At 31.8% G+C, this 26,689-nt stretch overlaps 5 protein-coding genes across 6 annotated transcripts in view; 2 read left to right on the forward strand and 3 right to left on the reverse strand.

Moving 5' to 3' along the window:
- Nucleotides 1-558: 558 nt before the first annotated feature.
- LOC126843737 (polyamine-transporting ATPase 13A3-like) lies at nt 559-11,321 on the reverse strand. 2 transcript variants are annotated; one of them, XM_050581450.1, is made up of 15 exons: nt 10,992-11,321; nt 10,529-10,883; nt 8,623-8,708; nt 7,278-7,445; nt 6,719-6,795; nt 6,436-6,542; nt 5,794-6,351; nt 4,627-5,132; nt 4,251-4,562; nt 3,530-4,090; nt 3,334-3,449; nt 3,099-3,271; nt 2,044-2,875; nt 1,787-1,962; nt 559-1,201 (listed from the first exon to the last, which is right to left on the reverse strand). In XM_050581450.1, exons 2-15 carry the CDS (start codon nt 10,695-10,697, stop codon nt 1,098-1,100), a joined length of 3,945 nt encoding a protein of 1,314 aa, XP_050437407.1. In that variant the 5' UTR covers nt 10,698-10,883; nt 10,992-11,321; the 3' UTR covers nt 559-1,097. The 2 variants fall into 2 exon arrangements, with proteins under 2 accessions (XP_050437407.1, XP_050437408.1); XM_050581451.1 differs by lacking the exons at nt 8,623-8,708; nt 10,529-10,883; nt 10,992-11,321 and having other exon boundaries at nt 6,436-6,599; nt 7,278-7,324.
- Nucleotides 11,322-12,522: 1,201 nt separating this feature from the next.
- LOC126843160 (histone-lysine N-methyltransferase SETDB1-like) lies at nt 12,523-16,400 on the forward strand. The gene is made up of 5 exons (XM_050580522.1): nt 12,523-12,728; nt 12,828-12,988; nt 13,123-13,913; nt 14,007-15,568; nt 15,711-16,400. The coding sequence occupies exons 2-5, from the start codon at nt 12,842-12,844 to the stop codon at nt 16,145-16,147; spliced, it is 2,937 nt and encodes a 978-aa protein (XP_050436479.1). The 5' UTR covers nt 12,523-12,728; nt 12,828-12,841; the 3' UTR covers nt 16,148-16,400.
- On the reverse strand, nt 16,250-17,362 carry LOC126843161 (protein Asterix). The gene is made up of 4 exons (XM_050580523.1): nt 17,139-17,362; nt 16,881-16,998; nt 16,592-16,689; nt 16,250-16,481 (listed from the first exon to the last, which is right to left on the reverse strand). Exons 1-4 carry the CDS (start codon nt 17,186-17,188, stop codon nt 16,397-16,399), a joined length of 351 nt encoding a protein of 116 aa, XP_050436480.1. The 5' UTR covers nt 17,189-17,362; the 3' UTR covers nt 16,250-16,396.
- Nucleotides 17,363-17,529: 167 nt separating this feature from the next.
- LOC126843664 (alanine--tRNA ligase, cytoplasmic-like) lies at nt 17,530-20,779 on the forward strand. The gene is made up of 2 exons (XM_050581331.1): nt 17,530-17,626; nt 17,699-20,779. Exon 2 carries the CDS (start codon nt 17,744-17,746, stop codon nt 20,609-20,611), a length of 2,868 nt encoding a protein of 955 aa, XP_050437288.1. The 5' UTR covers nt 17,530-17,626; nt 17,699-17,743; the 3' UTR covers nt 20,612-20,779.
- Nucleotides 20,780-21,151: 372 nt separating this feature from the next.
- The window catches only part of LOC126842882 (neurotrimin-like), a 28,805-nt gene continuing 23,267 nt past the window's right edge, over nt 21,152-26,689 (reverse strand). Inside the window, exons 4-9 of the mRNA XM_050580093.1 lie at nt 24,443-24,601; nt 22,616-22,744; nt 22,398-22,538; nt 22,074-22,223; nt 21,923-22,000; nt 21,152-21,820 (exon numbers count right to left, since the gene is read on the reverse strand). Coding sequence (XP_050436050.1) covers nt 21,720-21,820; nt 21,923-22,000; nt 22,074-22,223; nt 22,398-22,538; nt 22,616-22,744; nt 24,443-24,601 — 758 coding nt within the window. The 3' untranslated portion in view covers nt 21,152-21,719. The remainder of the gene's footprint in view (nt 21,821-21,922; nt 22,001-22,073; nt 22,224-22,397; nt 22,539-22,615; nt 22,745-24,442; nt 24,602-26,689) is intronic.

Consider the following 26,689-nt stretch of genomic DNA (forward strand, 5'->3'; position numbering starts at 1 on the left):
CTTTAAGTCTTTAGTATTTTGTTTTTTCTAGATACACGTGTGTAAAAAACACGATGTAAACAAAAAAACTGTCTCAAAAAAAAAAAAAAAAAATCCACTGGTGTACAATAATATAAAAGTTAAATATTCGATGAAATGCAAAAGTTAAATACAAAATGTGTTATACTTGATCGTTTTGCAAAGGGTTTTTTTTTAATACAAATTTAAAATAACAAAAATTCCAGTGTAACGCAATATTGTACTGTCGGTATAAGAACAATACAAATTAAGATAATATGAAGAAAAACAACCACAGTTTGATGTACTTAAATATAATAGAGACAAGTTCATTATACTGAAAATTTTTGCATCAAATGTTCAACTCCGTTGAAAGACTATAAAATGGAGGGAAATTTTTACTTATAATTACAATACATGGCATAATTTGTTTGGTCAGAAATGTTGAAAGTTGGTATAAAAATACATCGATTATACAATCATTAGAATGGACTTTGTAAAAAAAAAAAAAAAACGTTATAATTTAATTGCAAATTAAAATATAGAATTAGTAAAATAAAGTATACAAATATATTGTAATGTATTTTTAACCCAAAAAAATGTGTCGGTAATACAAATTGTTTGATTACATACTTTGTTAAAAGGCACTAAACTAATAGATTTCTATTAAATTAAATTAAAATAAATGTTTACCTCATTGTCCAGCACTACGCAGCGAGACAAATTAATAAACATGTACATACACGAAAATATTTCTAGTTTATTTTATTTAACAGTGTAAATACTGATAATTTATGAACATTAAGTTAGTAGACATGAACACAACAAAACTGACTACGTCAAAATATCATTATCATTTCTACCGGTCCATAACATTTCAAACTTAACCATGACAATTAAAAAAAAAATGATAAAATATTACTTCTAAACACTAAGAGAAGAGATTTTTCTTGGTAAACAAGACAACTGCAAGACATATATATATATAAGTATATATCATTTATAAGTCTATACAAAATAAACTAAAATACTAACAATACAAAACATTTAAAGGTAACTATCTTAAGTACGAATTGTATTGTTCGTAAAACGAACACTAGTCAAAAGTGTTGCAAACTACCGGCTGGAGTGGCATAATTAGAGTCTTCACTCTCAGAATGAAAACGACGATGCACTGAATTAATACCGTTGTTAATTGTATACCCTAAAATAATAAAAAAAAAAGATAATGCATTTAATTTACACATACATATTATTTTGATCTTCAATGTGGACGTTCAAGATGAGACGTTGTTGTACATTGGAAGTAATTAGACTATTTTTTAAATAGTTATAGTGTATAATATAAACATAACTGTTTGAAAAATAGTCTAATTACTCCAAACTTGTGTGGGATGTTGTTTACATATAGTATTACCGATACACAATGAATAACCAAGAAAATATCACTTAACCCTTTATAACACTTTTCTCCAGATCAATTTATTACATAACTGACCATTCAATTCAGTAAATTATATTCTCAACTTAAAAAGCTAATAAAATACATACAATATATTTTTTCTAAAAGTGACACTTTAGACACTGCATTACTAACTTATTTTTATTGACATAATAATTTGTATTTATATTTAATAGTTATTACCATCAACAGTTTGGCGTCGAAGCATTTACTTGAAAATGATTTTATCAATTCAATAATTATAATAATTCTTAAGACTTGTAACCACTCCGTCCTCACTGTATTGGTTTTTTTTTTTTAAATAATATTATGTTGACAAAGTATTACCATTTGTGTGAGTGACCGATCTGACCGTCGGGGAAAGTTGTTCGGGCGATGTATATGAAAACGGAGACGACGAAGCACTAATGCGATCATTAGTCAGTGGCGGCCAATCCGGTGATTTCTGTAGTTCATATTCTAGACCGGCATAAGTTTTTACCCAACTTTTATTTTTATGGGAACTAAAAAAAAAAAAAATGTTTTAAATTCAAATTGGATAAAACATTTGTTTATGTAATAAAAAAAAATATATTTAGTCTTACCGCAAACTTAAAAATCTGACGAGCAAACGGTCGCATAATACTTTTTCGTGAATCACCGACAACAAGAAATTCAATAAACCCAACATCAACAAAACGTAACAAAATCCATTGTCTGGTGGAATTTTCAATTCAAATGCCGATCTTATCATCTCAGCGGGCGATATACACAAATAAGTAGTAAATACCAACATGACCACTGATATAATTGTCAAACACCAATTTGCTTCAAGACCCTGTCTGTACGGCGGCCCCTTATTAAATACCAACGCAATAATTATGTATTGTAAGGCGGACAAACAAAAAATTGCGTAATTCTCATAGCTTTCCAGTGAAGACGATTCTTCTTTTGATTTGAATGGAACAAACCAATCATTATACTGGATGACGGTAAAACTTATCAATTGAAACACTGTTGAAATAACTAGTTGTCCGATCAGCGAAGTTAATGGCAAGGCAGATACTAGTGATGTCTCGGGCCTCTGTTTGACCAAAGGTCCTTCATATGCAGGAGTTCGACTTATAGCAAATGCAAATAACGATATAGTGATCAAATCAATATATAAGTACTGGTAGTCCGTTAGATTGTTGTCGATCGAATAGAGGACAATCACAGACACAAATTGTACCAATGAATAGCCGGCCATGAATTTAAATATACCCAAAGACGTAACCAGGGCAGCACGGCCTTCACGAATCACTCGTACAACGCACTCGACTGACGCCTTGCGCGAGGTAAATGGACTAGCAACTGACGATTCAGCTTCACTCAATGATATGCCGGTGTGTGCAGCTTTCAATGCGCCACAATCGTTGGCGCCGTCCCCACACATGGCTGTAAAATCAAGTTAAATCGTTAATGAAAATTCTTGCATATAAAGTTTTTGTTGGTTTATTAAACAGAGTTTAACCAAACAATATAGAAAGTGTAATAATACAAAAACACATTTAACCTATACGTCTAAATAATAATTAACAATGTTTTAATGTAAATATAAATTGTATTAAATAGTTTATTACAATTTTTATAGTTTTATAGAAAAACTACATTTACTTACCGACATAATAACCAATTCCTTGCAACTCTTGAACAAGTTGCTGTTTCTGGTCTGGACTCATTCTAGAGAATACCGAAGCTCTAGTTATAATTTTCGGCAAAAGTTCAGGGCAATATTGCTTAAGCAGTGACCAAGTTTTACCAGTCAATGCAAACGTGTATTTTTGAGAGCTTCTAAAGAAGAAAATAAAAAAGTTAATGTTAAGCGTATGCATATTTCAATAAACGAAACATACTTTCCCATCGGTGTATTAACCGCAGTACTTCCTTGGCTTAATAAACCAGCTTCCAACATGTCTACATTGAAATTCATACTGGTATTGGAATTAGGGGATGGAATACTGCTTAATTTCTGAAAATAGTTCGGAGAATAAAATTAGTTTCAACATTTCAAGGATATATTTTGCGAGTTGTAAGTAAATATTTACTTACCGCAATAGTACTTGGATTTATCGCCGGGTTTACTGTCATGTCCGCTGCAGTAAAGTATAAATAAGGAGGCGTGTTAACTCCGTGCACAGTAATTACGTCTTCTGTAGGCAACACAATACCACAATCTCTTGCGACACTGAGTGCTGTCAACATGTTGTCTCCGGTGACCATTATCATTCTAATATCGGCTGACCGCAATGTTGACAGTACTCTGGCGCTTTCTGGTTTCAATCTATTTTCTAATATAATTAATCCTAAAAATGTTAAATCACATTCTGCTTGTTCACGCGTTAGTCTCTGAGTCTTCACATAGCTTAAGTTATTCTTTAAAGCCCGATAACCGGCAGCGATCACACGATAGCCTTCTTTAGTGAAGCGCTGTAATACTTGATCAAAGTCTGATGGTATTGAAATGGCATTACAAAGAGATAATATTTTTTCAGGTGCTCCTTTACTGTACACATGGGTGGAATTTGACGATAGATGCTTTGCTATTACACTCATGCATTGCAAACTTGAACTGAATGGAAACTGACGAATAATACCGATTTCTTGACCAATCTAAAACAACAACAGGCGTTTATTCGAATGTGATTTTATAATTTTCAGTTAAAATAGTTCTTAAAAGACTTGTCACTTTCCCAACCCCAAATGCTCCATATCAACTAGGCTGGATTTTGTTTACTATAGTACACCATAAATATATTTTGTATTAAATTACTTGTTCAATAGTAGTAAATGTGTTTTTATTCGGTGGCCGCACGACTACAGGCATGACTAAATCAAATTGATTATCTTCGCTAGTTTCGGGCTCTTCTAGTAGCCATCCAGTGGACTCGAACATCTTGAGATCAAGAGGATCACCGGACAATTTCCCTTCGATGGAAGTAATTGAATGGCACGTCACCATGGCTGACATGAGTAAATGATCGGATGGCATATTGGTTACGTTTCTAAAGTTTGGCAAAAATTTTGCTTCGACAGTGGGCACTACACCCCACATGTCAAGCCCGTCTTCGGTCAGAGTACCAGTCTGTAATATGTTGTTTTGTAAGTAAAATAAATTGGGTAAAAATAGCATAATAATTTAAACTGACCTTATCGAAACAAACACAATTTATTGACCCTGCTACATTTATCGACCTTGGACTAATGCAATAAATATGATGTTTTTTCAGTCTCATCTGAGCATACATCTGTCCAACGGTCATGGCGGCTGGTAAAGCTGGAGGTACCACAACAGTGATCAGGTCAAACGAATTCAAGAAAATATCTCTTATTGGAACGCCTCGAGATATTTTTGTGAATATAGTGTACACAAACCCGATAGCAGCAATTCCCGACAATACTTGGACGAATTTGTAGCTGTCCCTTTCAAATTCAAAATCTACCGGAGATGGGTGCAGAATTGAACGGACCAAATCACCTTTGCTCGTATGAAATCCTGTACGTACGACTACTGCAAATACACGTCCTTCACCGTAAAAACGAGTTTGTATTACAGACGTTCCACAATATAATGTATGCCGTGCATGCTCTTTTATATCATATTTTAGATCAGGATTTCCAGGGATTGGTGTTTTCGTTACAGGAACACTTTCACCTTAAATCAAATTGTATTTTTTTTTATTATTTTACGGGAACGATATAACATTTTTGTTTTGAATCTGTTTCGCAAAACCGACACTGGCCACAGATATTATTTGTCATGTTTAGTTGATTTTTAAAATCGCCTCCAGTTGTAGAAATGAAAACAAACTGTTTTGTGTCACCTTAAGCATGAATAATATGTTTTAATATTTAATAATGTCCTAATTTGTATTAAATTCAAAACTAATATCTGAACTTGGATAGCATTTTTTGGATTTTTTTTTAATGATTACAGTTGTATAAAAAACTTAAAATAAAACACAGAATTTAAAAAAAAAGTTATTTCTGGTAAAATTGTTTAATTAATTTTCCTACTCCTATATGTAATTTACAATGCCCTTGACATGGCTTATAGCAAGCTCCCATTATGTGTAAGCAACGTGTAAAAGGCCACTAGGTATTTATTGCTGTACCTAAACACAATTTAAAAAAAAAAGTGCACTTGTTCAATTATAATCACACCTGTGCACTATGCCGACAGTATTATTGATCTTAAAGCTTAGCGCATTTGTTACATTTTGATTGACAATTATTTTTCGGGAATTTTTTTTATTCCAAACATTATTTTTAATTTAAATTTCTATAAAACATGAAAACCGAGTAACAAAACTAACCTGTAAGCATGCTCTCGTTTACGATACAATGACCAGTGAGCAAAATCGCATCACAGTGCATAACACAGCCATGGCTAGGTATGACCAGAACATCTCCTGGTACCAATAATTCTGTAGGAACAGTTATCACATTATTGTCACGTATTACATTAGCGACATCACTCGAGTGCACAGTACTCCTTAGATTTCGTTGATTCCTTCTTGTTTGAATAACAGCAGTAATTATGCTGACTACCGACATAAAAAATATAGCTGTCGCATAAGTGAGGTAATTATCAAGATACCAAACCACAAATGAAAACAATTCAAAAACGTAAAACGGATTTAGAACTTCGGTGAACACCAAAGACCAAACACTTTGCAATGGTACGTCTATGACATTGGAACCATAAACGGCTCGACGAAGATATTGCTCTGTAGCCGACAATCCTTTTTGTTCGTGAAATACATGAGTGTCTATATTGTGATCGATTCCGGTCAGCATGTAGAACTGTCTTTCTTCCACATCCCAGATGAATCGATACTTCTTGAAATCAAACCGTCTTATCTCATCTAGATCTAAAACAAAATACATATTTTTTATTATCGTCAATCGTAAATAGACTCTTCTACTCATTTTAGAAAAAGATAGGTTTAACGAACCTTTAAACGTTCCACTAGGAGTACGCACTGACAGTTTTGCTGATTCGCCGAGTGACTTGAGTTCTAAATACGCTTGTCTGTCCCATCCGTTGACGTGGCACGCTTCACTGTTTGAACACAATATGGACACACACATTGGTAACAGTATAATCGTCTTGTACTAACTGGATAGGTAACAAACAACAAGCGAACTATTATTTTATCAAGCGATAAGGAGAGCCCGTTAGGTCCTGGGATATTCCTCTCCTTGGTCGCATTGTGATAAAATTAGAAAATAACATACCTTGGTATTAAGGAAGACGAGGTTACAATTTCAATTTCTGCAACGTGTTCAGCTTTATGGTTCTTTTTAAACGTTTCCTGCAATAAAGATTTAAAACAATTTTAGTTTCGATGCTTATTTATGACTTTTTAACTTATTTAGAATATTCTAATTTTCTCAATCAATCAGTCAAAAAATGTTCAATGGGTTATTCTCAACTTTAAAAGGTACTATAATATGTTAAAAATAATTGAAATTTTCTAGTGACATTTTTTTACTAGAAAAACTTACTTAAAAAACAACTGAATTATATTTAATAGTTTTTAATTCTATCAAGAGTATTTAATGACCAACCCAATCCTATAGTGCTGGCTTTTATTTATCATTACAGTTTTATAACAACTTGATTAAAACATACTTATCTTTATGAAATGAGTAATAAAAGTTAAACTTATCCATAATTTTAGGTACAATAAATTAAGAAAAACTAATAGTGGATCTATAAGAAAAGGTCAACAAAATTTTTAATTTGTACAACAATAGTTGTAAACATACTAGATACAAAAAGAACAATACATACCACGATTAAAATCTTTTGGGCTTTTTCTAATGAACATTTCACATGAGTAGTAAACAGCATTAGAGTCGGCCACCAGTGAAAAATTAGGCGAAGAGTACCACATGTCATCACTGTCATCACCCATGACATGACAGTATATCCCACATGTCGCCGGTAACCATGTAACTCCTGAAAATTTAACAAGGTACTTTGGTCTAACACAAATTACTATATTTGCAAGCAGTCGTTAATAAATTGCCTCAAACTACTGGGGATTAAGTAAATCTGGCATTTACTATGCGTGCCAACTGAAGTGTTTTATTGGAATTCAAAAAAACCAGATAAGAGGCTAAATAGCCAAAGTCATTAACACAAAAATATCTATAATAGCAATAAATAATACAAAATAAAAGATAACCCTATTCAAAGATCTTTATAATATAGTAATTTTAATAATATCTTTTTGATTAAAATAGTAAAAGATATTAATTAAATTGCTACCTAATAAAATTGTTAGTTACAAAAAAAAAAAGATCTACATGGATATGTCGAATAAACAAAATAGACACTTCAATAAATGTCTTTTATAGTAAAAAAATGCCAAGTTCTCAAAATTATTTGTCTGAAAAAGAACAAAAAAGAATGTGTGATGATCTCATTTAATATAGATAACATTCCCAACATTTTTTTTTTGAAGAACTTATCTTGAAGTTATCTCCGAGACTAATTGTATTTTTGACACACATAGCATTAAAAAAAAACATTTACATGCTACTATTAGAAATAACAGGAAAGTAATTTAAATACTTTAATCAAGAAACATTTTTTTTTAAGAGTGAACATATTAAACATTTGATATTAAAAAAAATAATAATAATAAAATGTGTGCTATAATGATGTATTAAATTGTATTCAATTAGTATACTAATTTAAAAAGTAATTCAATTGTCGAGTTAAAATACAACAAGGATTTATTAATTTACATCTCATTATACGTACATCCTTATGAATTAAAATGACAATTGGTAAAGACCTTCACGATTCATTTGAAAATCTTAATCTATTAGAAAAAAACCTTGAAGCTTTGAGTTACTAATTTATAGAAATTGAACGCATCCTGTGACATACTTTGAATTACATATTTGTCGTCGGTTAGGATTTAAACCACTACGTATTATATTTGTCAGCTGCAAAAAATTCTTAGAGATTTAAATAAAATTCCATAAATGTAATGTAAAACTAGTAATTTACAATGTAATAAATACTATTCAATTTACAGCGAGTTTTTAATTATTTTTGACTGTTGTAGTTGTTTTAATTGTCTGTTTGTCTCCCTATCATAATTAATATACAAAAGAATACTTACCAATTGTTCTTCGGTGTCAATAATATCAACATAATCAATAAAGGGTTCATTGTCTTTGTAATTGTTAGACTCTTCTTTTATTGGCCCTGAAAATTAATTAAAATTAACATTGAAAAAAATAACTTAATAAAGTTTATAATGAATAATAATAATAATAATAATTCATAAACAGTTATGTTGTCGTACCATTAATCACAGACATAATAATATAATGTATTGCGCAAATGACTGTTAAAGTGCTAATAAACATTTTTTATTATTATTATAAGATTTTGCATGTACTGCAAGTTGTTATCTATTAGTCCCACCTGAACTTGAACAAATCATTAGCTCTTATGAAACTTAATACCAATAGGAATATTATTGTAACAATAAACTAAAGCAAATTATATTTTCTACATTTCAAAGCATTTACAACGCAATACACAATATAAACTTTAAAAAACCGACATAATACCAATGTTACATTATTGCTTATATGACAACGAAACAGATACACTACAGGCAGTCTTTATGTATGACTAATTACCAGTGCTTGTAACTAGTAGTGTGTGCATGTTTACTTTGAGTCATCCGAGAAATATTTGAGCACAATACAAATTCGTTTCCCGCCAATGCAAATACCAACTTGTATTTACAATATTTTGAATTCCAACACCAATTACTATTTTAGTATTTTTTAATGTATAATAATACAACAATTTGTAATATATATATATATATATATATATTAGTTATCAAAAAAATATGATATATGTTATATATATGCACACTGAAATAGTTCAAAAATTATAGTTAAGCATAATAATAATAATAAAAAAAAAAAACTAATTAAAGTTGTAGCGTTTTTTCAATGCATGATTCATATTTTTATAAGCCTAACAAGTAGGTCTTAATAAAAATAATAGAAAAGATGCAATCGTTTCAAGTTAACTACTAGTATTAACAACTGCTACTTACTTAATGACAAAAAAAACAATTGGGTTAAGCTACAATTATAACTTTTTTTTTTACTCTCCATAAGTATTGAATAATTAATGAACTAAAATGTATGTCTTAAAGAGTTAAATTTTAAACATTTTTTACGTTGTTTCTTAATCTGGTTTTACATTGTACGTTAAAAAAAAACACAGTGAAAAATATAGTTTTATTAGTTTAAAACGTAACACTTTTTTGAATATTCTAGTATACTGATGTCTTAGTCAAGCAAAATAGTGTATAGATTGTAATTATTATTCATTACAGACTATTGTAGAACATTAATATGTTGAAATTATATACATTACAAAACAATATTTAACAATTGTGTGCCATACATCCTTTCCCCTATCCCACTTACTATGTTATAGGTGTACAATAGTTAATAGCTTACAGACTGGTTATGAAAGTGGTATATTTTTTAATTAGCTAATCATACCTATTTTATCAGTGAATTTAATTAATTCTTACAAGACTTAAAAAATTATTAATGTCAATATCCAAGTAAAATATTTACCTTGATGTTTAACAATATGTTGTTAATAAACTAAACATTTATTGTTCTTTATTTTTTCTTTGAATTAGTACTTAGTTTTAATTAAAATTATTTATAGAATTAAAACTAACAATTAATATAAAACAGGATAAATATAACTAGGTACGAATAATCATCTGTTAAAGTTAATATTAAAAAATATAATTGTAGTCAGTATGTAGTAAATGTTGCAAATAAGTCTATTAACTAATATGTCCCTTACTATAAGTACTCGTAATGTGTATTTAAGCTGATATTAACCGAAAATGTAGAGATTGGTACTTTAGCACAATTATTGTTTAAATTTTTATAACAGAAATTGGAACAATAACATGAAAGGGCTTATTTAAAGGAATCAATTATTATATTAACTGTACAATTGCATGGACTTACTCCTTAGGGGTGTATGGACTGGATCATCCTGATTTATCTTTTTGTGGCTGGTTCGACTTGAACGTAGAAATCGACCAAATCTACCAGCGAGATCAGCCATTATCACCTGGGTCGTTTGCGCCACTTGAGAGTCGTAGTCGAGGGGGGGCGTCATTCGCCAGGATCGCATTTGCTGCGCCAAGACCTTACTGTAGCCCCACCACAGTTACAACACCTAGCGTCTTCAGTGGGTTCTCGAATCCAATCGTCGATTTGAATACTTAGCATGATGAGAACTGAACCGTTAATGTAAACGTCACAGGACTTTGAATGTCCCGTAACACATTCGACTAGACTATGACCAGTGGTCACCCGACTGCGGAGGGTAAAAATTGAATATTAATGGTTTTTTTTTTAAAGAGGGGGGGGGGGTATTTTTATTTCAAAATTTCATTATAAATAGGTAGACTCTGTGTTTACGTACTTAAATGATGCGATGGAGAACAGATGTTCCACGGGACGTTTTTTTGATGCTGACTGAAAATGTCAATTCCGTACCGTAATGGATAATGCCTATAATGTGGAGAGACCGAAAAAACAACGTGTGTCGCGCACAACGACCTGACTAGAAAATGACAGACGACGGTGTGTATGGTATGCAGTGTGAACTATGATATTATTATGGGCAATAGCCAGTGCACGACAAAATTATATTATGACAAAGTAATAACCCTTCTGCCTTTAGGAAAAAAAATTCACTATAGGTGGGGCGCCGGACAACCAACAGAGTACTGACTGGGTGAAAAAATCAAAAAGCAATGAGCATGGTTCCAAAGAACGGCAAAGTTTGAAATTCAACCGTTAGATAACGCTACGAGCACTAAGTACCGATTTTTCCGGGTGTAAATTTAAATTTTGCCAAATATTAAAATTCTTATTACTGTTATTCACTCGACCCGCGCCAACGATAATAATATACTAATATATTTTTACAATATTCCGTTAACGGAAAAAAGGACCATGTGACCGTCAATTGTCGTTATACCGATTGCCGTCATTATACAACAATAATGATGTATGTAATTATAATAATATTTTATAATTACAATTTCTGTACTTATCAGCTATCGCATTTATGTCAGATGTCAACGATTGGGTTTACAGATTACGAAATATACAGATAATATGATGTTATACAAGAAACCAGATAAAAGTTTTAAATTGTAATAAATTTAGGTTTGCCAGAAAAATAAATGCCGTCGTCTAATGGCCGTTTGGTGTATTTTTTATTGAACTCTATTATTTTTGTACATTTCAAAATTATACAATTAATTTGATAATCCGACAATTACTATGCGTATCTATAGATCAAGCACTAAGTTATACAAGATATACATATATTGTAATATATTAGGTAATGTATATTATGTTCATTGTAAATTTGATAAAATTACAACGAATTATTATAGATTGAAAAAACCGTGGTGACGCGATAAATGATAACGGTTTCCGATAAGACATTTTTGCAAAAATCCATTTGAACACAGCTAACAAGTCGAGTTCAAACATTTTTTAGATTAAAATTAAAAACGATAATAAGAATATTTAATAATATTCATGCCGATGTTTTATTCACACTGACAAGATTTCTTTCTTACTTACATAATTATTTTATAAAAAAAAAAAACCATTAGGTGAGTACATTTTTATTTTAATTCTCAACAGACAAACGACAAAAGCCAGGTCAATACCTCGTATAGAAATTTTGAAACATGAATGAACATATTATGGGATATTACAAGTCTATCTATAATCTAGTATCTACCGTGACTAAATAGTTATTTATTTAGTCATGCTATCTTTTATGATACGTATTATTAGTAAATCAAGTTTTTGGCGGGAAATACTTTGAATACACAAACATTCTATAACGTCACCAAAGAGGTCTTAAACAGAACTAGCTATTGTAAACATTGATGATAAATACTAGTATTTCTAATCAATAATAGTAAAAACATCATAAAAAATTAAAAGTACGCCCGACGCCGGGTTATTCGGTATTGTCGTTAGTCGTCACTAATTAGTGATTTGTAATTTGTATGTGACATGTATGTGGTTTTTAAATCGAGAAGACTTCTCGTTTTCATAGTTTTAAGTAATTAGTCTAAATTACTTTAACCAAGAGGTTTTATATTTAAGGAAAAGCTCCAGAAGTCACTGGGTTAGTTTAGCTTGTTAATTTATATAAATAATAAAAAAATATATTTAGATTACCGAATAAAAGAATACCAACCATTTTTGTTTGTCAATTATTGTATAGATACACAAATAAGTATGGCGTCGAGTAAACAAAGATTATCCATCGCGAAACAAAAACAAGTTAACTGTATCAATAGACGATGCAAATCTGGAGAAAATCTCACTAGAGCGTTTGATATGGTGTGCAGCTATTATCACGTAGATTACAAATCCTACAAAGAAGTAAGAACGCAGTTTAACAAATATAAGATTTGTTTGTTTTTTGTTAATTAGAAACGCATCGACAGCTAGGCTTTTAATGTGACTTTATGAATTATTTTTTAACAATTTAACTATTAAGTTTTGTTGTGTTTTAGGTATGTGGGGCATGTTTGGCTAAATGTTTGAAACATTTTAAAAGTCTGGAGACAAAAATGAAATCGGGCGAGTGTATTATGGACGGACAGTTTCCAAATTATGATGCGTATTGTGTCATTGAATCCGACGACGAAGAAGATACAAATAGTTCTGACCAACCTCAAGATATAATTGCCGGAATAGATACTGCTGTGGACATGTTTTTTGAAGATCATAACGAACTTATAGATGATCAAATAACCAAGTGCAATGATTACCTCGATAAGTCTTTACGCAACTGTACTCTTGAAGCAAATTTTATAGATAATTTAGGTACAGAATTACAAAATGAAATTACCTCTCTGAGAAATGAACTGTATAAACCTTATAAGCCCGTAATTAAACATGTTGACCCTATTGATATTTTTGAGGACAGCAAGAAATCGGATAAAGATATTATTGCTGTAAATAGAACTATTTGTAGTGTGCCGGCTGATTTACCTAAAGAAGGACCCTTAGAATATCCTCAGTTTAAGCAAGGGGACTTGTTGTATGGAATGAAATTTACATTAAAACAACCATGGTTTAAATGTAAAATTAAATCTGTTATGAATGACGGAAACGTGCACCTGTTATTTGATTCTGAAGAAAAAGTATTACAAGCCAAAGAGGTTGCTTCATTTGAAGAGTCCCCAGTACGTTTTCCAGTTGGTTGCAGAATTATTTCCAAGTTCACAGAAATAGATTCTGATGTAGATTATTATTACGCCGGAATAATTGCTGAACCTCCGAATTTAATTAACCGGTTTCGGTAATAATTTAATTATATATGCATATGTATTATATATTAATTAATTAATATTGAAAATTTGAAATTATTAATGTTTATGGTATTTTTATTTAGGTACATGGTTTTTTTTGATGATGGTTACGTTCAATATCGGCAACATAAAGACATACGTTTGATAAGACATCAAACAAATCCAGTATGGAACGATGTTCATCCAGATTCTCAAGAGTTTATACAACAATATTTGATGAAATACCCTGAACGTAATATGGTTAGGCTTAATAAAAAACATTTTGTTCGGGCTGAATGTGAAAATCGATGGGTTTTAGCAAAAGTGCTGGAAGTTGACGCTTCACTTGTTAAATTATGTTTTACGGACAGTAAGCGAACCGAATGGATATACAGAGGCTCGTCGAGATTGTGGAATATATTTGAGCAACAGGCAAAATCAGTAAAAGGCATTCGTTTGAGACAATCCGGGTTGGCATATTTAAACAAACCGTACGTAGAATATACACTTATGGAAGAAGACACCACTAGCAGCGCAGTAAAAAATGTAGCTCGTAAAAGTACCAGTAAGAATTCAACTGCTCAAAATGACAATCATACATCACCTCTCATAAAAAATCAAGATACCTTTAAAGTTACCACTCTTTCTTTACCTTATGGCGTTCCTCAAACAAAACAATTTGTCATTCATAACTGTGGCCATTCTTGTATAGAGTGGACCGCGTATGATTATAATAAAACGAAAAGAATCAGCATGTTAGCTACACCGCTACATTTTGGATTTATAAGATATATTGCACTTTTTAATGATGTACAAAAATGTGTTATGTATAAAACTCCGTGTGGTCGTACTATTAGAAACATGAAGGAAATGCATGATTATCTTTTTAGTACTAAAAGTAAAATGACTGTCGATCAATTTGATTTCAATAGTTGGGTAAATCCCCTAATGGAGTTCAAGGTTTTAAAATCGATTAAATTCCTGCACGATATATCAGACGGTAAAGAATTCAGACCGATTACCTGTGTGAATAACATCAGCCATAGACTTCCACCAAATATGGAATATATTACTGAGAGACGTGCAAAAGCTGGCGTCAACTTGAATATAGAAAACAATTTCTTATGTGGATGCGACTGCACTGATAATTGTCAAGACAAGTCTAAATGCGCTTGTTGGCAAATGACAATCGATGGCCAGAAAATTTTACCTAATCTCGACAAGGACCCAAACATGGGCTACAACTTCCGGAGATTACCTGAACGCGTCTTGACGGGAATTTATGAATGCAATAAGACCTGCAAGTGCTCAAGTACTTGTATAAACCGTGTAGTACAAAATCCTCTGTCACAAAAGTTACAGCTGTTTTTAACGGAGAAGAAAGGTTGGGGTGTACGGTGCTTGAACGACATACCCCAAGGAAGTTTCATTTGCATTTATGTAGGTAATTTACTTACTGAAACAGACGCTAATGAGGGGGGTAAAAATTACGGAGACGAATATTTGGCCGAGTTGGATTATATAGAAGTAGTGGAAAAAATTAAAGAAGATTATGAAAGCGAAGTTCCTCCAAGTGATGCAGAAGATGAAAGTAATAAGTCTGATAATGAAAGTGGAGCATCGATTGGAAAAGTTTCATCAGATGAAGACTTTCAAACTACTACTGGTAATTAATTTCAACTCGCATTTTTTTTTTTCTGTTGGTACAATATAATAAGAGGTTTACTAATTTAAGTTTAAGCAACCGTGTAAAATGTTAACATTTTTTGTATGTATACTATATTTTATAATTACTGTTTATTTTCCAGAAAAATCAAACTCCGAATCTAACATTATATCAAGATTGCGTAAACGAAAGGCTGTCAACAACACTACCAATGTGAAAAAAGATGGAAGTCATGTGCCTTCAAAATGGAATGCAAATTCCATGAAAAATAATCCCTTGCCTCCAAAGTCAATTCGTGAATTCTATGGTAATAATGAGAGCGTGTATATTATGGACGCAAAGACTACGGGTAACATTGGACGTTATTTGAATCATTCATGTAATCCAAATACATTTGTACAGAACGTATTTGTCGATACCCACGACCTACGGTTTCCTTGGGTTGCATTTTTTGCACTTCATTATATATCTGCTGGATCGGAACTTACATGGGATTACCGTTATGATGTAGGTAGCGTCCCTGGAAAAGTTATGAAATGCCACTGTGAATCAGTTTATTGCAGAGGAAGGCTTCTTTAAAATATATTCATATTTGAAATAATTATTTTATAAATTGACTGAGTATTTATGGTATTAAAATTAGTTTTTAAGATTTCATTTTTTTAAGTATAATAACATGTCTATGTTGTAATCTTGTATTTTTAATTTTAGAAACTTTTACACTTATAATTATTAACATTCACAATTACAAAAATTTAGAGAAAAAAAAACCCCCAAAAATATAAAACAAATATTTAATTATTTGACGTATTGTTTCTCTGGAATTGTTTAACCACCAAAAGATGTTGACCAGAAAGGCGTCATTGGTTGTGGATGTTGTAGGTAAGACATGACAATTGCAGATATAGAAAGCCTATAAAACAGAGGTTAACATTTTAAATTTATTTGTTCAGTATACTTGATTGATGTTATTAATAAAACCTAAAACATGTTTGTTAGTTAACTGTAAATAACTATACTCACATGAAGCTGCTAAATATTTGTTTAGTGTCGTCGGTTGATTTAGAATTTCCAAAGCTTATACACGAACAAAACATTGCACACCATGCAGCCCCCTTTAACTGAAAGTGATATGCATACTTTTAAACAAAATATTAAGTAAAACGAATATGCCACGAGCATCAACTCGTTTAATATACAGTTATTGGTTTTTTTTAATTTTACGCATTTTATGTCCTTCAGGACAAAAATAAAAAAAGTTCAGAAGCTGAACATGTCTTGGAAAAGGTTATATTTTAAAATGAAATCTTACTTTCATTAGCAGTCCACACATACTCAAAGCCATCCCCAGTATGTTCATATAATCGGATGTCAAATCTTCACCGGGTAATATTGGTTGTGAATCACTACTGGCGTACCGTTGTTTAAATCTGGAGAAAATAATTTTTTTTCAAACATTAATCACAATGTCTTAACTATTTAAATAAATACAAGTATTATCGCAATTGTTTTAATAATAAATTAACTAAACCGTATATTATAATAATTTTCTGATTTCTCGTTGTCATACCTGTGTTCTTTTTCTGGTCTTCTAGGATCGGACGAATGATTTAAATACATTTTGTCGATTGAGTAGAATTAATCGTATTATTTCACGTTTTTATTTAATATAATGTATAAATGTGTGTAATGTAATTAATCTACAAAATTAATGAAAGTAAAAAAAAAATTAACTCGTCTAGTTAACACCAATTTAATGGGCAGAGCCAAGGTTCATTGGTCGTTATCACTGTTGACCAACAACCGCGTCCACGGTGGCAACAGCGACCAACAATTTTAACTAGGGTCAAGGCAAACTAATAGGTGTGTCAGCAGCTCGTGTTATCAATTCTTACAATATGGTGGACCTTGTGACAATAAAAATTGTTGATAGTGTTCTTATCGGCCCGGAATACGGTTATCATATTTCATTTATGAACACGTTGGCCGTTGCTTGCTCAACGACTTGGTGAATGGTTGGTCATTAAGCAATCTTGGTCTCGTCGCTTCCGTCCTAAGGTAATTGGATTTATGATGTTGTTAAAATACTAATTGAACTATTAAATTTTAAATTATTACTTTACGTTGCAGGTTTATTTAGTATAACATAATATACGTTCTGTGTTGGAACTCAAAATGGTTCCTACGGCAAAGGAGATTAGAGACCGATACATCAAATTTTTTACCGACAAAAAGAACCACGAATACATACATTCCTCGTCCGTCGTTCCTTTGGACGATCCCACTTTATTGTTTGCAAATGCTGGCATGAATCAGTTCAAGCCCATATTTTTGGGTACTGTAAATCCGTCGTCGGATATGGCCAAATGGAAACGTGCGGTCAACACACAGAAATGCATTCGCGCTGGTGGAAAACATAATGATCTAGATGATGTCGGTAAGGACGTTTATCATCATACATTCTTTGAGATGCTGGGAAATTGGTCTTTTGGCGATTATTTCAAAATTGAAATATGCCAATGGGCTTGGGAATTCCTTACTCAAGAATTTAATTTATCTCCTGACAGATTGTATGTGACTTATTTTGGTGGCGATACAAAGTCGGGTCTCGAACCAGATTTAGAATGTAAAAATATTTGGCTTAATTTAGGACTTCCCGAGAGCCATATTATTCCAGGTAGTATGAAGGATAACTTTTGGGAAATGGGTGAGACTGGTCCTTGTGGTCCTTGCTCTGAAATACATTATGACCGAATTGGTAACAGATTGGCAGCTGATTTAGTCAACCAAGACGACCCTGATGTTTTGGAAATTTGGAATCTAGTGTTTATGCAATATAATCGAGAAAAGGATGGAACATTAAAGAATTTACCCAAAAAACATATTGATTGTGGTATGGGCTTTGAACGGCTCGTTTCAGTCATTCAAGACAAGCGGTCAAACTATGATACTGATATTTTTCAGCCTTTGTTCATAGCCATTCAGAGTGGTACGAATGCAGCTCCATACGAAGGCAAAGTCGGTGCAGATGATCAAGATCAAAAAGATATGGCCTATAGAGTGCTTGCGGATCACGCTAGAACATTAACTATTGCATTATCTGATGGTGGACGACCTGACAATACTGGCCGAGGCTATGTATTAAGGCGTATACTTAGGCGAGCAGTTCGATACGCTACAGAAAAGTTAAACGCTAAACCTGGATTTTTTGCTAGTTTAGTACAAGTTGTTGTTGACATACTTGGGGATACATTTCCTGAAGTGGTCAAAGATCCACAGCAAGTAGTTGATATAATTAACGAAGAAGAAGAGCAATTTTTAAAAACATTATATCGCGGTCGTAATCTTTTAAGTAAAACTATTTCAAAGCTGACTAACAAAACCATACCGGGGGAAGTTGCCTGGAGGTTGTATGATACGTATGGTTTCCCCGTAGACTTGACACATTTAATGGTTGAAGAAAAAGGATTATCTATTGATATGGAAGCATACGAAGAAGCCAAGAAAAGAGCTCAGCTTGTTAGCCAAAATAAAGTAGACGGTAGTAAGGAAATGGTTTCTTTGGATGTTCATGCTCTTGCAGATTTACAAGCAAAAGGGGTACCTACAACAGACGATTTGCCAAAGTACGATTATAACGCTTTATCGGATGGACCAAATGCCGAGTATACATTCAATACATGTACATCAAAAGTTTTGAGTATCAAAATTTCTAGTGGTTTCGTCCAACAAGTAAGTGCATTAGAAGAATGTGGAATATTATTGGATAAAACATGTTTTTATGCAGAACAAGGTGGTCAAATTTATGACGAAGGTTCTTTAATCAAGGACGAGGACACAGAGCTGTATATAAAAAATGTTCAAGTACGAGCTGGATACGTTTTACATGTTGGCATTCTGGAAAGTGGTTGTTTGAAAGTCGGGGATCAAGTAACTCTAAAAATTGACGACAAAAGACGTCGCCTAATAATGAATAATCATACAGCTACTCATACTCTGAACCACACGTTGCGTGTTGTTTTGGGTGACAGCTCTAATCAAAAAGGATCTCTGGTCGCTCCAGATAGATTACGTTTTGATTTTACAAACAAGTCTGCAATGACCGTGGATCAAATTGCCAAAGTCGAAAAACTTACAAATGAAGTAATCGATCGAAACGATGCTGTGTATGCCCAAGTTACCGCTTTAAACGATGCTAAAAATATTAAAGGATTACGTGCCATGTTTGATGAAACTTATCCAGATCCAGTTCGCGTTGTTTCGGTTGGTGTTCCCGTAGAAAAATTACTTTCAGAACCACAGGGAACTGCGGGCTTAGAAACTTCTGTAGAGTTTTGTGGGGGCACACATTTACACAAGACTGGCCATATGGAGCGTTTTGTAATACTCACCGAAGAGGCAATAGCTAAAGGTATTCGTAGGATCGTTGCGTTAACCGGTCCAGAAGCAACTAAAGCCTACAACAGGGGAGAAGAACTTAGGAAACAAATAACGAAACTGAGTCCGAAAGATTTGAATTTGCCTAAATTAATAACCGAAGCGCAAGATAAACTAAGTAAGTCGGTAATGCCTTACTGGGTAAAAGAAGAATTAAGGCAAGTCTTGTCTGGCCTTAAGAAGGGTATTGCAGACGAAGAGCGAAAACGACAAGCAGCCGTCGCTGCAGTTATCGTGGAAACGGTAAAAGACAAGATAAACGCAGAAGCGGATAGAACGGTGGTTGTGTGCAAGTTGGACGCAGGGTCCAATACAAAAGCGTTAGACACAGCTTTAAAACAGGTAAAGACGACTAGACCAGAAATCGCGGTCATGTTGATTTCTGAGGATAAAAATTGCGGCAAAATATATTGCCACTGTGCGGTTTCTAAGGACCTAAATGCTAAGGGGCTCAAGGCTAACGATTGGGCAGCGAAAGTTGCAGCGGCTATTAACGGCAAAGGTGGAGGCAAAGCGGATTCCGCTCAAGCGTCCGGTACGAATAGTCAAAACGTAGATGAACTTGTAAAAATAGCAGAGGAATTTGCATCTCTGTCACTCAGTTAAATTTTTATAAAGAATATAATGATTTTTTTATTTTTATTTTCATAAAATCAAATGAGTGCTACTTGTATCAAATTTTTAAGCATAATTTTTTCAAAACTGTTCAATATCCAGTTGCTAATTTTGTATAATTTCAAAGAATATACAGATACGATTTTTTGATCATTGAAAGTATTGTTCATTTTTTGTTGATATTTATGGAGTCAATATTTTGTTAAACAAAATGGTTTTATAAAATTTCTCAATAAGACCAACTAATAATCAATACTCAATAAGAATATATTTTTAACATACATGATATTTTTATTATTAATTATCAGGATCAAATCTATTATTCTTTATAACTAGATTGTTCTTAAAATAAATGGTGCTTAAATAACTGTTTACAATATAAGCTGAGATTGTATATTAAAAATATAACAACAAAAAAAACATTTAATAGTACTTCTCAATAATAACCATCAATTTAGTATTAAAAAAAATTAAACAAATTACAAATAAATGTATGTTTAGAAACGACAAACAATTTAATTAAATATAATTGTCTAATTATAAAAAGAGTAGGAACATGTTAATTTTTAAGCTGTAAATTGTATTACAAAGTAATTTTAGCAAATGTTTGGGGTGATTTCACAAAATTGTCTCACTAGACATTATATAAGTTTTAAATTTAAATTATTTCATTTTTATAATGTTTTAATATAACTAAAATGTATGTATATAATAGTAATAAATAAAAATCAGTACTTAATCATAATTTGATTATTCCTTATGTACACATTTTCTATTTTCAACAATTTATCTTGCACGGACAACATGTAAATTAGTTTTATATAGGCAGGTACACATTACACGGGGTAAAACATAATACCTACATTTGGGATAATACTTTAATAAAAATTAAATTTAGTATTAATAATAAACCAACATTATTATTGTACAATTCATTTTTTTTTCAATGTTTGCATTCTATCAATAATTGTTGTAATTAATGAAATTAATATAGGTTTAAGTATTGGGTACTATCCTTTAAATTTGTACCCTGTTCCTTAGAAATAGTTAATCATAATATTTGACAATGTTGGCGTTGTAACAATATATATATATATGTTTATAGAAAACTCAAAAAAAAACAAAGCGCAATAAACTTAACAATTTGGTTCTTTTGGTATGTTTGTACGCCGGCATTGTTGTTTTCGACGTCAAGTGAGCCTGCAGACAAAATATACATTTTTAAGTTATCACAAGGTAATTGTGCATATAACCTAAATCAATACCTAATTTTTTATATATTATAATATGTAGAAAACTTACCCGAGTGATGCAACCCGTTATTAGAAGCGGTCACCAATGTTTGATAATCGTTCCACTTCCAGTTTTTCCCCGGTAGTTCTATTTGTTTGCAGGAAATCAAAATAAGAATATACCTGACAAAAGAGGTAATAATAACAATTGAGGAGCTTACTGTAGACTTTAATGGTCCCATCTGTGGCGCCCAAAGGATTTTTCGAAATACAATGGTATGTACCAAAATCGGTGTGTTTCACTTGATTGATGGTCAATCTCATTTCTACTTTATATGCGTCTCCCTTGAACGACGTATCGTAGTCATCTCCTATAAATCAAAAGAGGTTTCCTTTCATTATGTTTATTGCATTTATTAGTTTCAGTAAATGTTGTATATTTTGTACCGATGCTCTGCATGATCTATCTAAAATCGTTATTCTAATAATTATTATACTTTATTTATTACATGTATTTTTTCAGAGTTTACACTGTTAAAAACTACCTTGAGACAACAGTATGTTGCCGTTGTCTGACGACCAATAGTTTATGGATTTTGGAAATGCTTCTACAAGACATTCCAAAGATAGTCTATCGCCAATGAATGCACCGACCAGCTGGTTTTGTATCCACACCATTGGAGCGACTAAGACATGGAAATCATGTGGTTATTGTCAGGTTTGAATGACATATTGTATCATTAGGAAGAAAAAAAAAACCTACAGTGAACGATTAGTGTAATTCTCTTGCTAACTGTTGGCGGTACACCGTTAGAGGCAATGCACAGGTAGGAACCCATTTGTTGTCTTGTTACCCGTTGAAAGGTCAGCGTTGAACTTTCTACAACAGCAACTGAAAAAAAAAATGTTAAGTTGTCATATTAAAGTGGTCAATTTCTTATTTAATCACTGTCAGTCGGGAGCCATAATATGCATTGTTATTAAGAATAAACGATTTCAAATGTATGGCACTGAACGCCTTGATTAGAATTTAGTATCACGGCGCAGTAGTTATGCAGTTTTAGGACATGTACGTCAGCGTGCATGGTTTAAAACCATAGTAGATAAAAATATATTGTAAACAACACCATTAAGTTTTTATAAATAAATAAAAGTGGTTGCTTGTGAAAAAGGGGTTCAGTCAATATTTTGTACAAAATGAGTTGGTTAAATACACCGAAAAACTCTATCATTAGGGCTTTATAGTTTAAGCTAAGTGTAATATTCAATGATAAAGAAGTGTTTGTTGAGTTAAGTCACATTTTTTCTCATTTTAGTGTATTTTGCGATAAGTCGACTTAAACCTTTTTGAATTTACAATTTAATAGTGTTACAAGAGTTATATCATTTTTTTATACCGACTTAAATCTTTTTGAACCATCTGTTTAGCGATAAAAGTGTTATGTCTATTTTCCCACCATATTTTATTACATTATGCTATCAAGAGTGTTGTAATCACAACACTATAACTAATATCATTAAAATACAATATCGAAATGGATGAACAATATCCAGTTCGAGAAGAACCAATTAACAAGTAAATGTTGAGCCAAATCAAAAAACTACAGACTCTAGTAAAATATCTAGAAAAGCTAATAATGACAAAAATAAACTAATAAAACATGCCTAATATAAAAAAAGTTTGTATTTTGTTACAATTAATATTAAAATGTATTAGGATATTGTATAAAAAATATTATTATTATTAAAATAACTTTTTTTATAGAAAAAAAAATGAGTAAATTCAACTCAATAAGATTTGTCAATTTTTTTTTTTACTTTTAACAGTTATTATTTGTTATTAATTTTTATGAATTCTAATTTATACAGAAAAGTACAAAACAAGTTGTTCTATTATCCTATTCAAAACATATTAATCTTATTTTAATATCTGATCTTACATATATTCTTCTAAGCCTTATTTTACATTTTCTGAAAAGTTCACAGTTGTTGACTTGACCTCTTTTTCATGCGCACCCACAGTGAAACGTACCTATTTATTTTATTTTATTATTAAAACGATATAAGTTAATTGTTATTTTTTTGTATCGTTCATTTAAAACCCATCCCCGAAAAAGTAACAGTGTGTATGAATAATAATGGCGAGCTAATAATTTCATCTATCATTATATTGTCTGTATCCATTATAAATTATGCATGCATGATAGTGTAAGAGTTGGTAGGTAGTTTAGGTACCACCACAGTGTTGGTAGCCACTATCGCGTTTTTACGCTTTGCTTACTATGTCTGTCATACTGAAAAATAAATGAGGTATGAAAATCCAAAAATAAAATCGACCAGGTTAGGTGTACACAGGACAGTGGTTCGACAAAACTTATTCCACCCATATATTATTTAACTATCGGTCCTCGCCACTAAATTTTCGAGTCTTTATCCTGTAATACCACCAGTTATGCTTGTAATATAATATTTCCAATGCTACTCCCGTGGGACATGCGAATCGCTGTAAACATTGTAATTTCCAACTGTAAATCTGACGTGTGTTGTATGTACATTTATGCTGTATTTTAAAATCTTCTATATCGATTACCGGTTAACATATTGGACAGACTTATGTTCTTGTTGTCTTCTCTGCGCCACGTTATTGTTGGGTTTGGATAGCCGGTGGCAGCGCATTGCAACGACACGTTACTGCCTTCGTGCACAACCATATCCGAGCTCGTGGGATAGTCCAAAATGTCTGGTGGCACTAAACATATATAGAATCAAATTAATTTACTATCTAAAGAGATTTTAGAAAAAAATTAAAGATATAGGTTAGGTTAGGTTAGGTTAGGTTTGATAGGTTAGTTATGTGCAAAAAATTGCGTTTTACCAATTTTCAAGTTTAATTTATTTAAATACCAAAAGTACAAACTTTGAATAAATAAAAATCTGTTTCAACGTAATCCGACAAAGAGGAGGCAAATAAATTTGTATATTTTTAACACATTCATCAAAATGTAGTAGATAGTCTCACAAACTTCTTACCGCCAAAATTGCTTATCCAAATTAACCTGAAAATAAATTGGCATGGTCGAAATGTATAAAAACCACATTTTTCTTGAATGTCGCCTACAAAAAAAAACTCTTTAAAACCCGCCCGCTTACAATCCTCTTAAATAATAATAAAAATACCTACTATTTAAATTTTAAAAAAAAAATCAGGGCAGGTGACTTCTCTTTTGCCGGATGAGGTGCGAGGCGAAAAAGAAGGGAGAGTAATCTTTGTAATATATTATTATTATTGCCGGCAAATAAGTGGAAGTTTACAATTGAATCAGGCGACACCTGTGCAGTGCGATTGTAAAATATTATGTACACAGTAGGAATAAAAAATAAACCCAGAAGTGAAATAAAATAAAATATTTGCGTCGCGAGTAGAAAACAATAAATCAGTTTCCGTGCATAACACAAAAGAGTAGTCTATAAACAAACAAAAAAAAACATATGTACGTATATTACATTATAATATATTGAGTACTCAGGTGGACTACTTGTGGAGGGGGGGGGGAAGCTTATTGTATCTTATGAAACCCCAACGTCCCCAAAGGTTAGTCCTGAAGTGACCGACGGTGTTAGAGGTACGTTATTTTATATCCCGAACAAAAATCTAGTTGGCTTTTTAAGTCATAATCGATTTTCCTGACGGTGTTATTAAATTACTGTTTAATTTCCAATACAATGCAATGATATAATATTTTATTATTGTGTACACATCATCATCATCCCTAACGCAGACGGCGGAACGTCATTGTTTTCAGACGAATGAAATTATGTAATATTATATTATCAATTATGTATTGGAATTATTGTAAGGCTGTTAGTTGAATATGGATATATTATATGGGTACATTCACATAGCCTCAATTGACAATAATTATTATTGAGGGGCATAACGCCAAAACAGTTTACTGTTCACCAGTAATTTATTACCGTTTACATTTAATATTGTGTAACAGTATAGTATTTTAAAACCAAATTGACCCAACGCTAAAAATGATTCACTAAATGGTGGAACTAATTTTTTTTTTTGGCACTGACATTTAAAATATAACAACTGGCTCTTTCTTAAAATTATGGATTTGTGAGTTAAGCCGCGTCGATTATGGGTTTTCTATCATTTTTGCCTAAATTGATTTTGTTCTTACTGACTTTATGGCAAAAGGTTAACAGTTTGCTGTATATTGATAAGTATTTATTTTAAAGAACTCGTGTAAAAAGTAAAAATAACTGACATTTGAATATTTAAGTAAAACACCGAGCGTACTCGTGTCTTTTGAAATTATTATGATTGAAGACTGAATGTATACAAACATTAAATCACTCTAAAAAAAAAAAACGCTCCGACATAAACCTTTAAGCTGTTAATATTAAATATCAATAAAAATCACTGTACTGACAATATTATGTTTATAACCGTGTTATTCGATTTTTAAATATTTTTTTCGACAAAAAAAGTTTGACTACACACGTTTTTCCATTGACTTATTTATATTCAAAACAATACCTTGAAGCTTATAGACTTATTGACTGGTAAATTAATTGACATGTTCGAAATTTATTAAAACCTCTTTTCTTCTTCTTAAATACTGCCTATATAAAACTTCTTCAAAACAGACCGCATGCAATCATCAATTATTTTGTGTTGTTACGAGTTTTGTTGAAAATAATTATTATTATTTGATTGTAATGTGCATTCACCGTTTTGTTATCCGATATGTTATAGACATACTTTCAACCCCAAAATGCTTCTACAGATGCCTATTAAAAGCTATCCATCATAGCTGTACTACTA

The sequence above is a fragment of the Adelges cooleyi genome, unplaced genomic scaffold, assembly GCF_023614345.1.
Source record: "Adelges cooleyi isolate 19-005CV unplaced genomic scaffold, UGA_ACOO_1.1 ACOO_flye_CR_arks_rails_tigmint_CR_PRNA_574, whole genome shotgun sequence".
In the NCBI taxonomy this organism is placed as follows: domain Eukaryota; kingdom Metazoa; phylum Arthropoda; class Insecta; order Hemiptera; family Adelgidae; genus Adelges; species Adelges cooleyi.

Coding starts and splice junctions, on each gene's coding strand:
- LOC126843664 (XM_050581331.1), top strand. CDS start 17,744: ATGGTTCCTACGGCAAAGGAGATTAGAGACCGATACATCAAATTTTTT.
- LOC126843160 (XM_050580522.1), top strand. CDS start 12,842: ATGGCGTCGAGTAAACAAAGATTATCCATCGCGAAACAAAAACAAGTT. Junction 12,989..13,122: donor ATTACAAATCCTACAAAGAA/GTAAGAACGCAG, acceptor GTTGTGTTTTAG/GTATGTGGGGCATGTTTGGC. Junction 15,569..15,710: donor AGACTTTCAAACTACTACTG/GTAATTAATTTC, acceptor TTTATTTTCCAG/AAAAATCAAACTCCGAATCT.
- LOC126843161 (XM_050580523.1), bottom strand. CDS start 17,188: ATGTATTTAAATCATTCGTCCGATCCTAGAAGACCAGAAAAAGAACAC. Junction 16,690..16,880: donor TGTGTGGACTGCTAATGAAA/GTAAGATTTCAT, acceptor TATCACTTTCAG/TTAAAGGGGGCTGCATGGTG. Junction 16,482..16,591: donor CAAATATTTAGCAGCTTCAT/GTGAGTATAGTT, acceptor TCTGTTTTATAG/GCTTTCTATATCTGCAATTG.
- LOC126843737 (XM_050581450.1), bottom strand. CDS start 10,697: ATGCGATCCTGGCGAATGACGCCCCCCCTCGACTACGACTCTCAAGTG. Junction 6,796..7,277: donor CCCAAAAGATTTTAATCGTG/GTATGTATTGTT, acceptor TCTTTATTGCAG/GAAACGTTTAAAAAGAACCA. Junction 5,133..5,793: donor AAACGAGAGCATGCTTACAG/GTTAGTTTTGTT, acceptor ATTTGATTTAAG/GTGAAAGTGTTCCTGTAACG.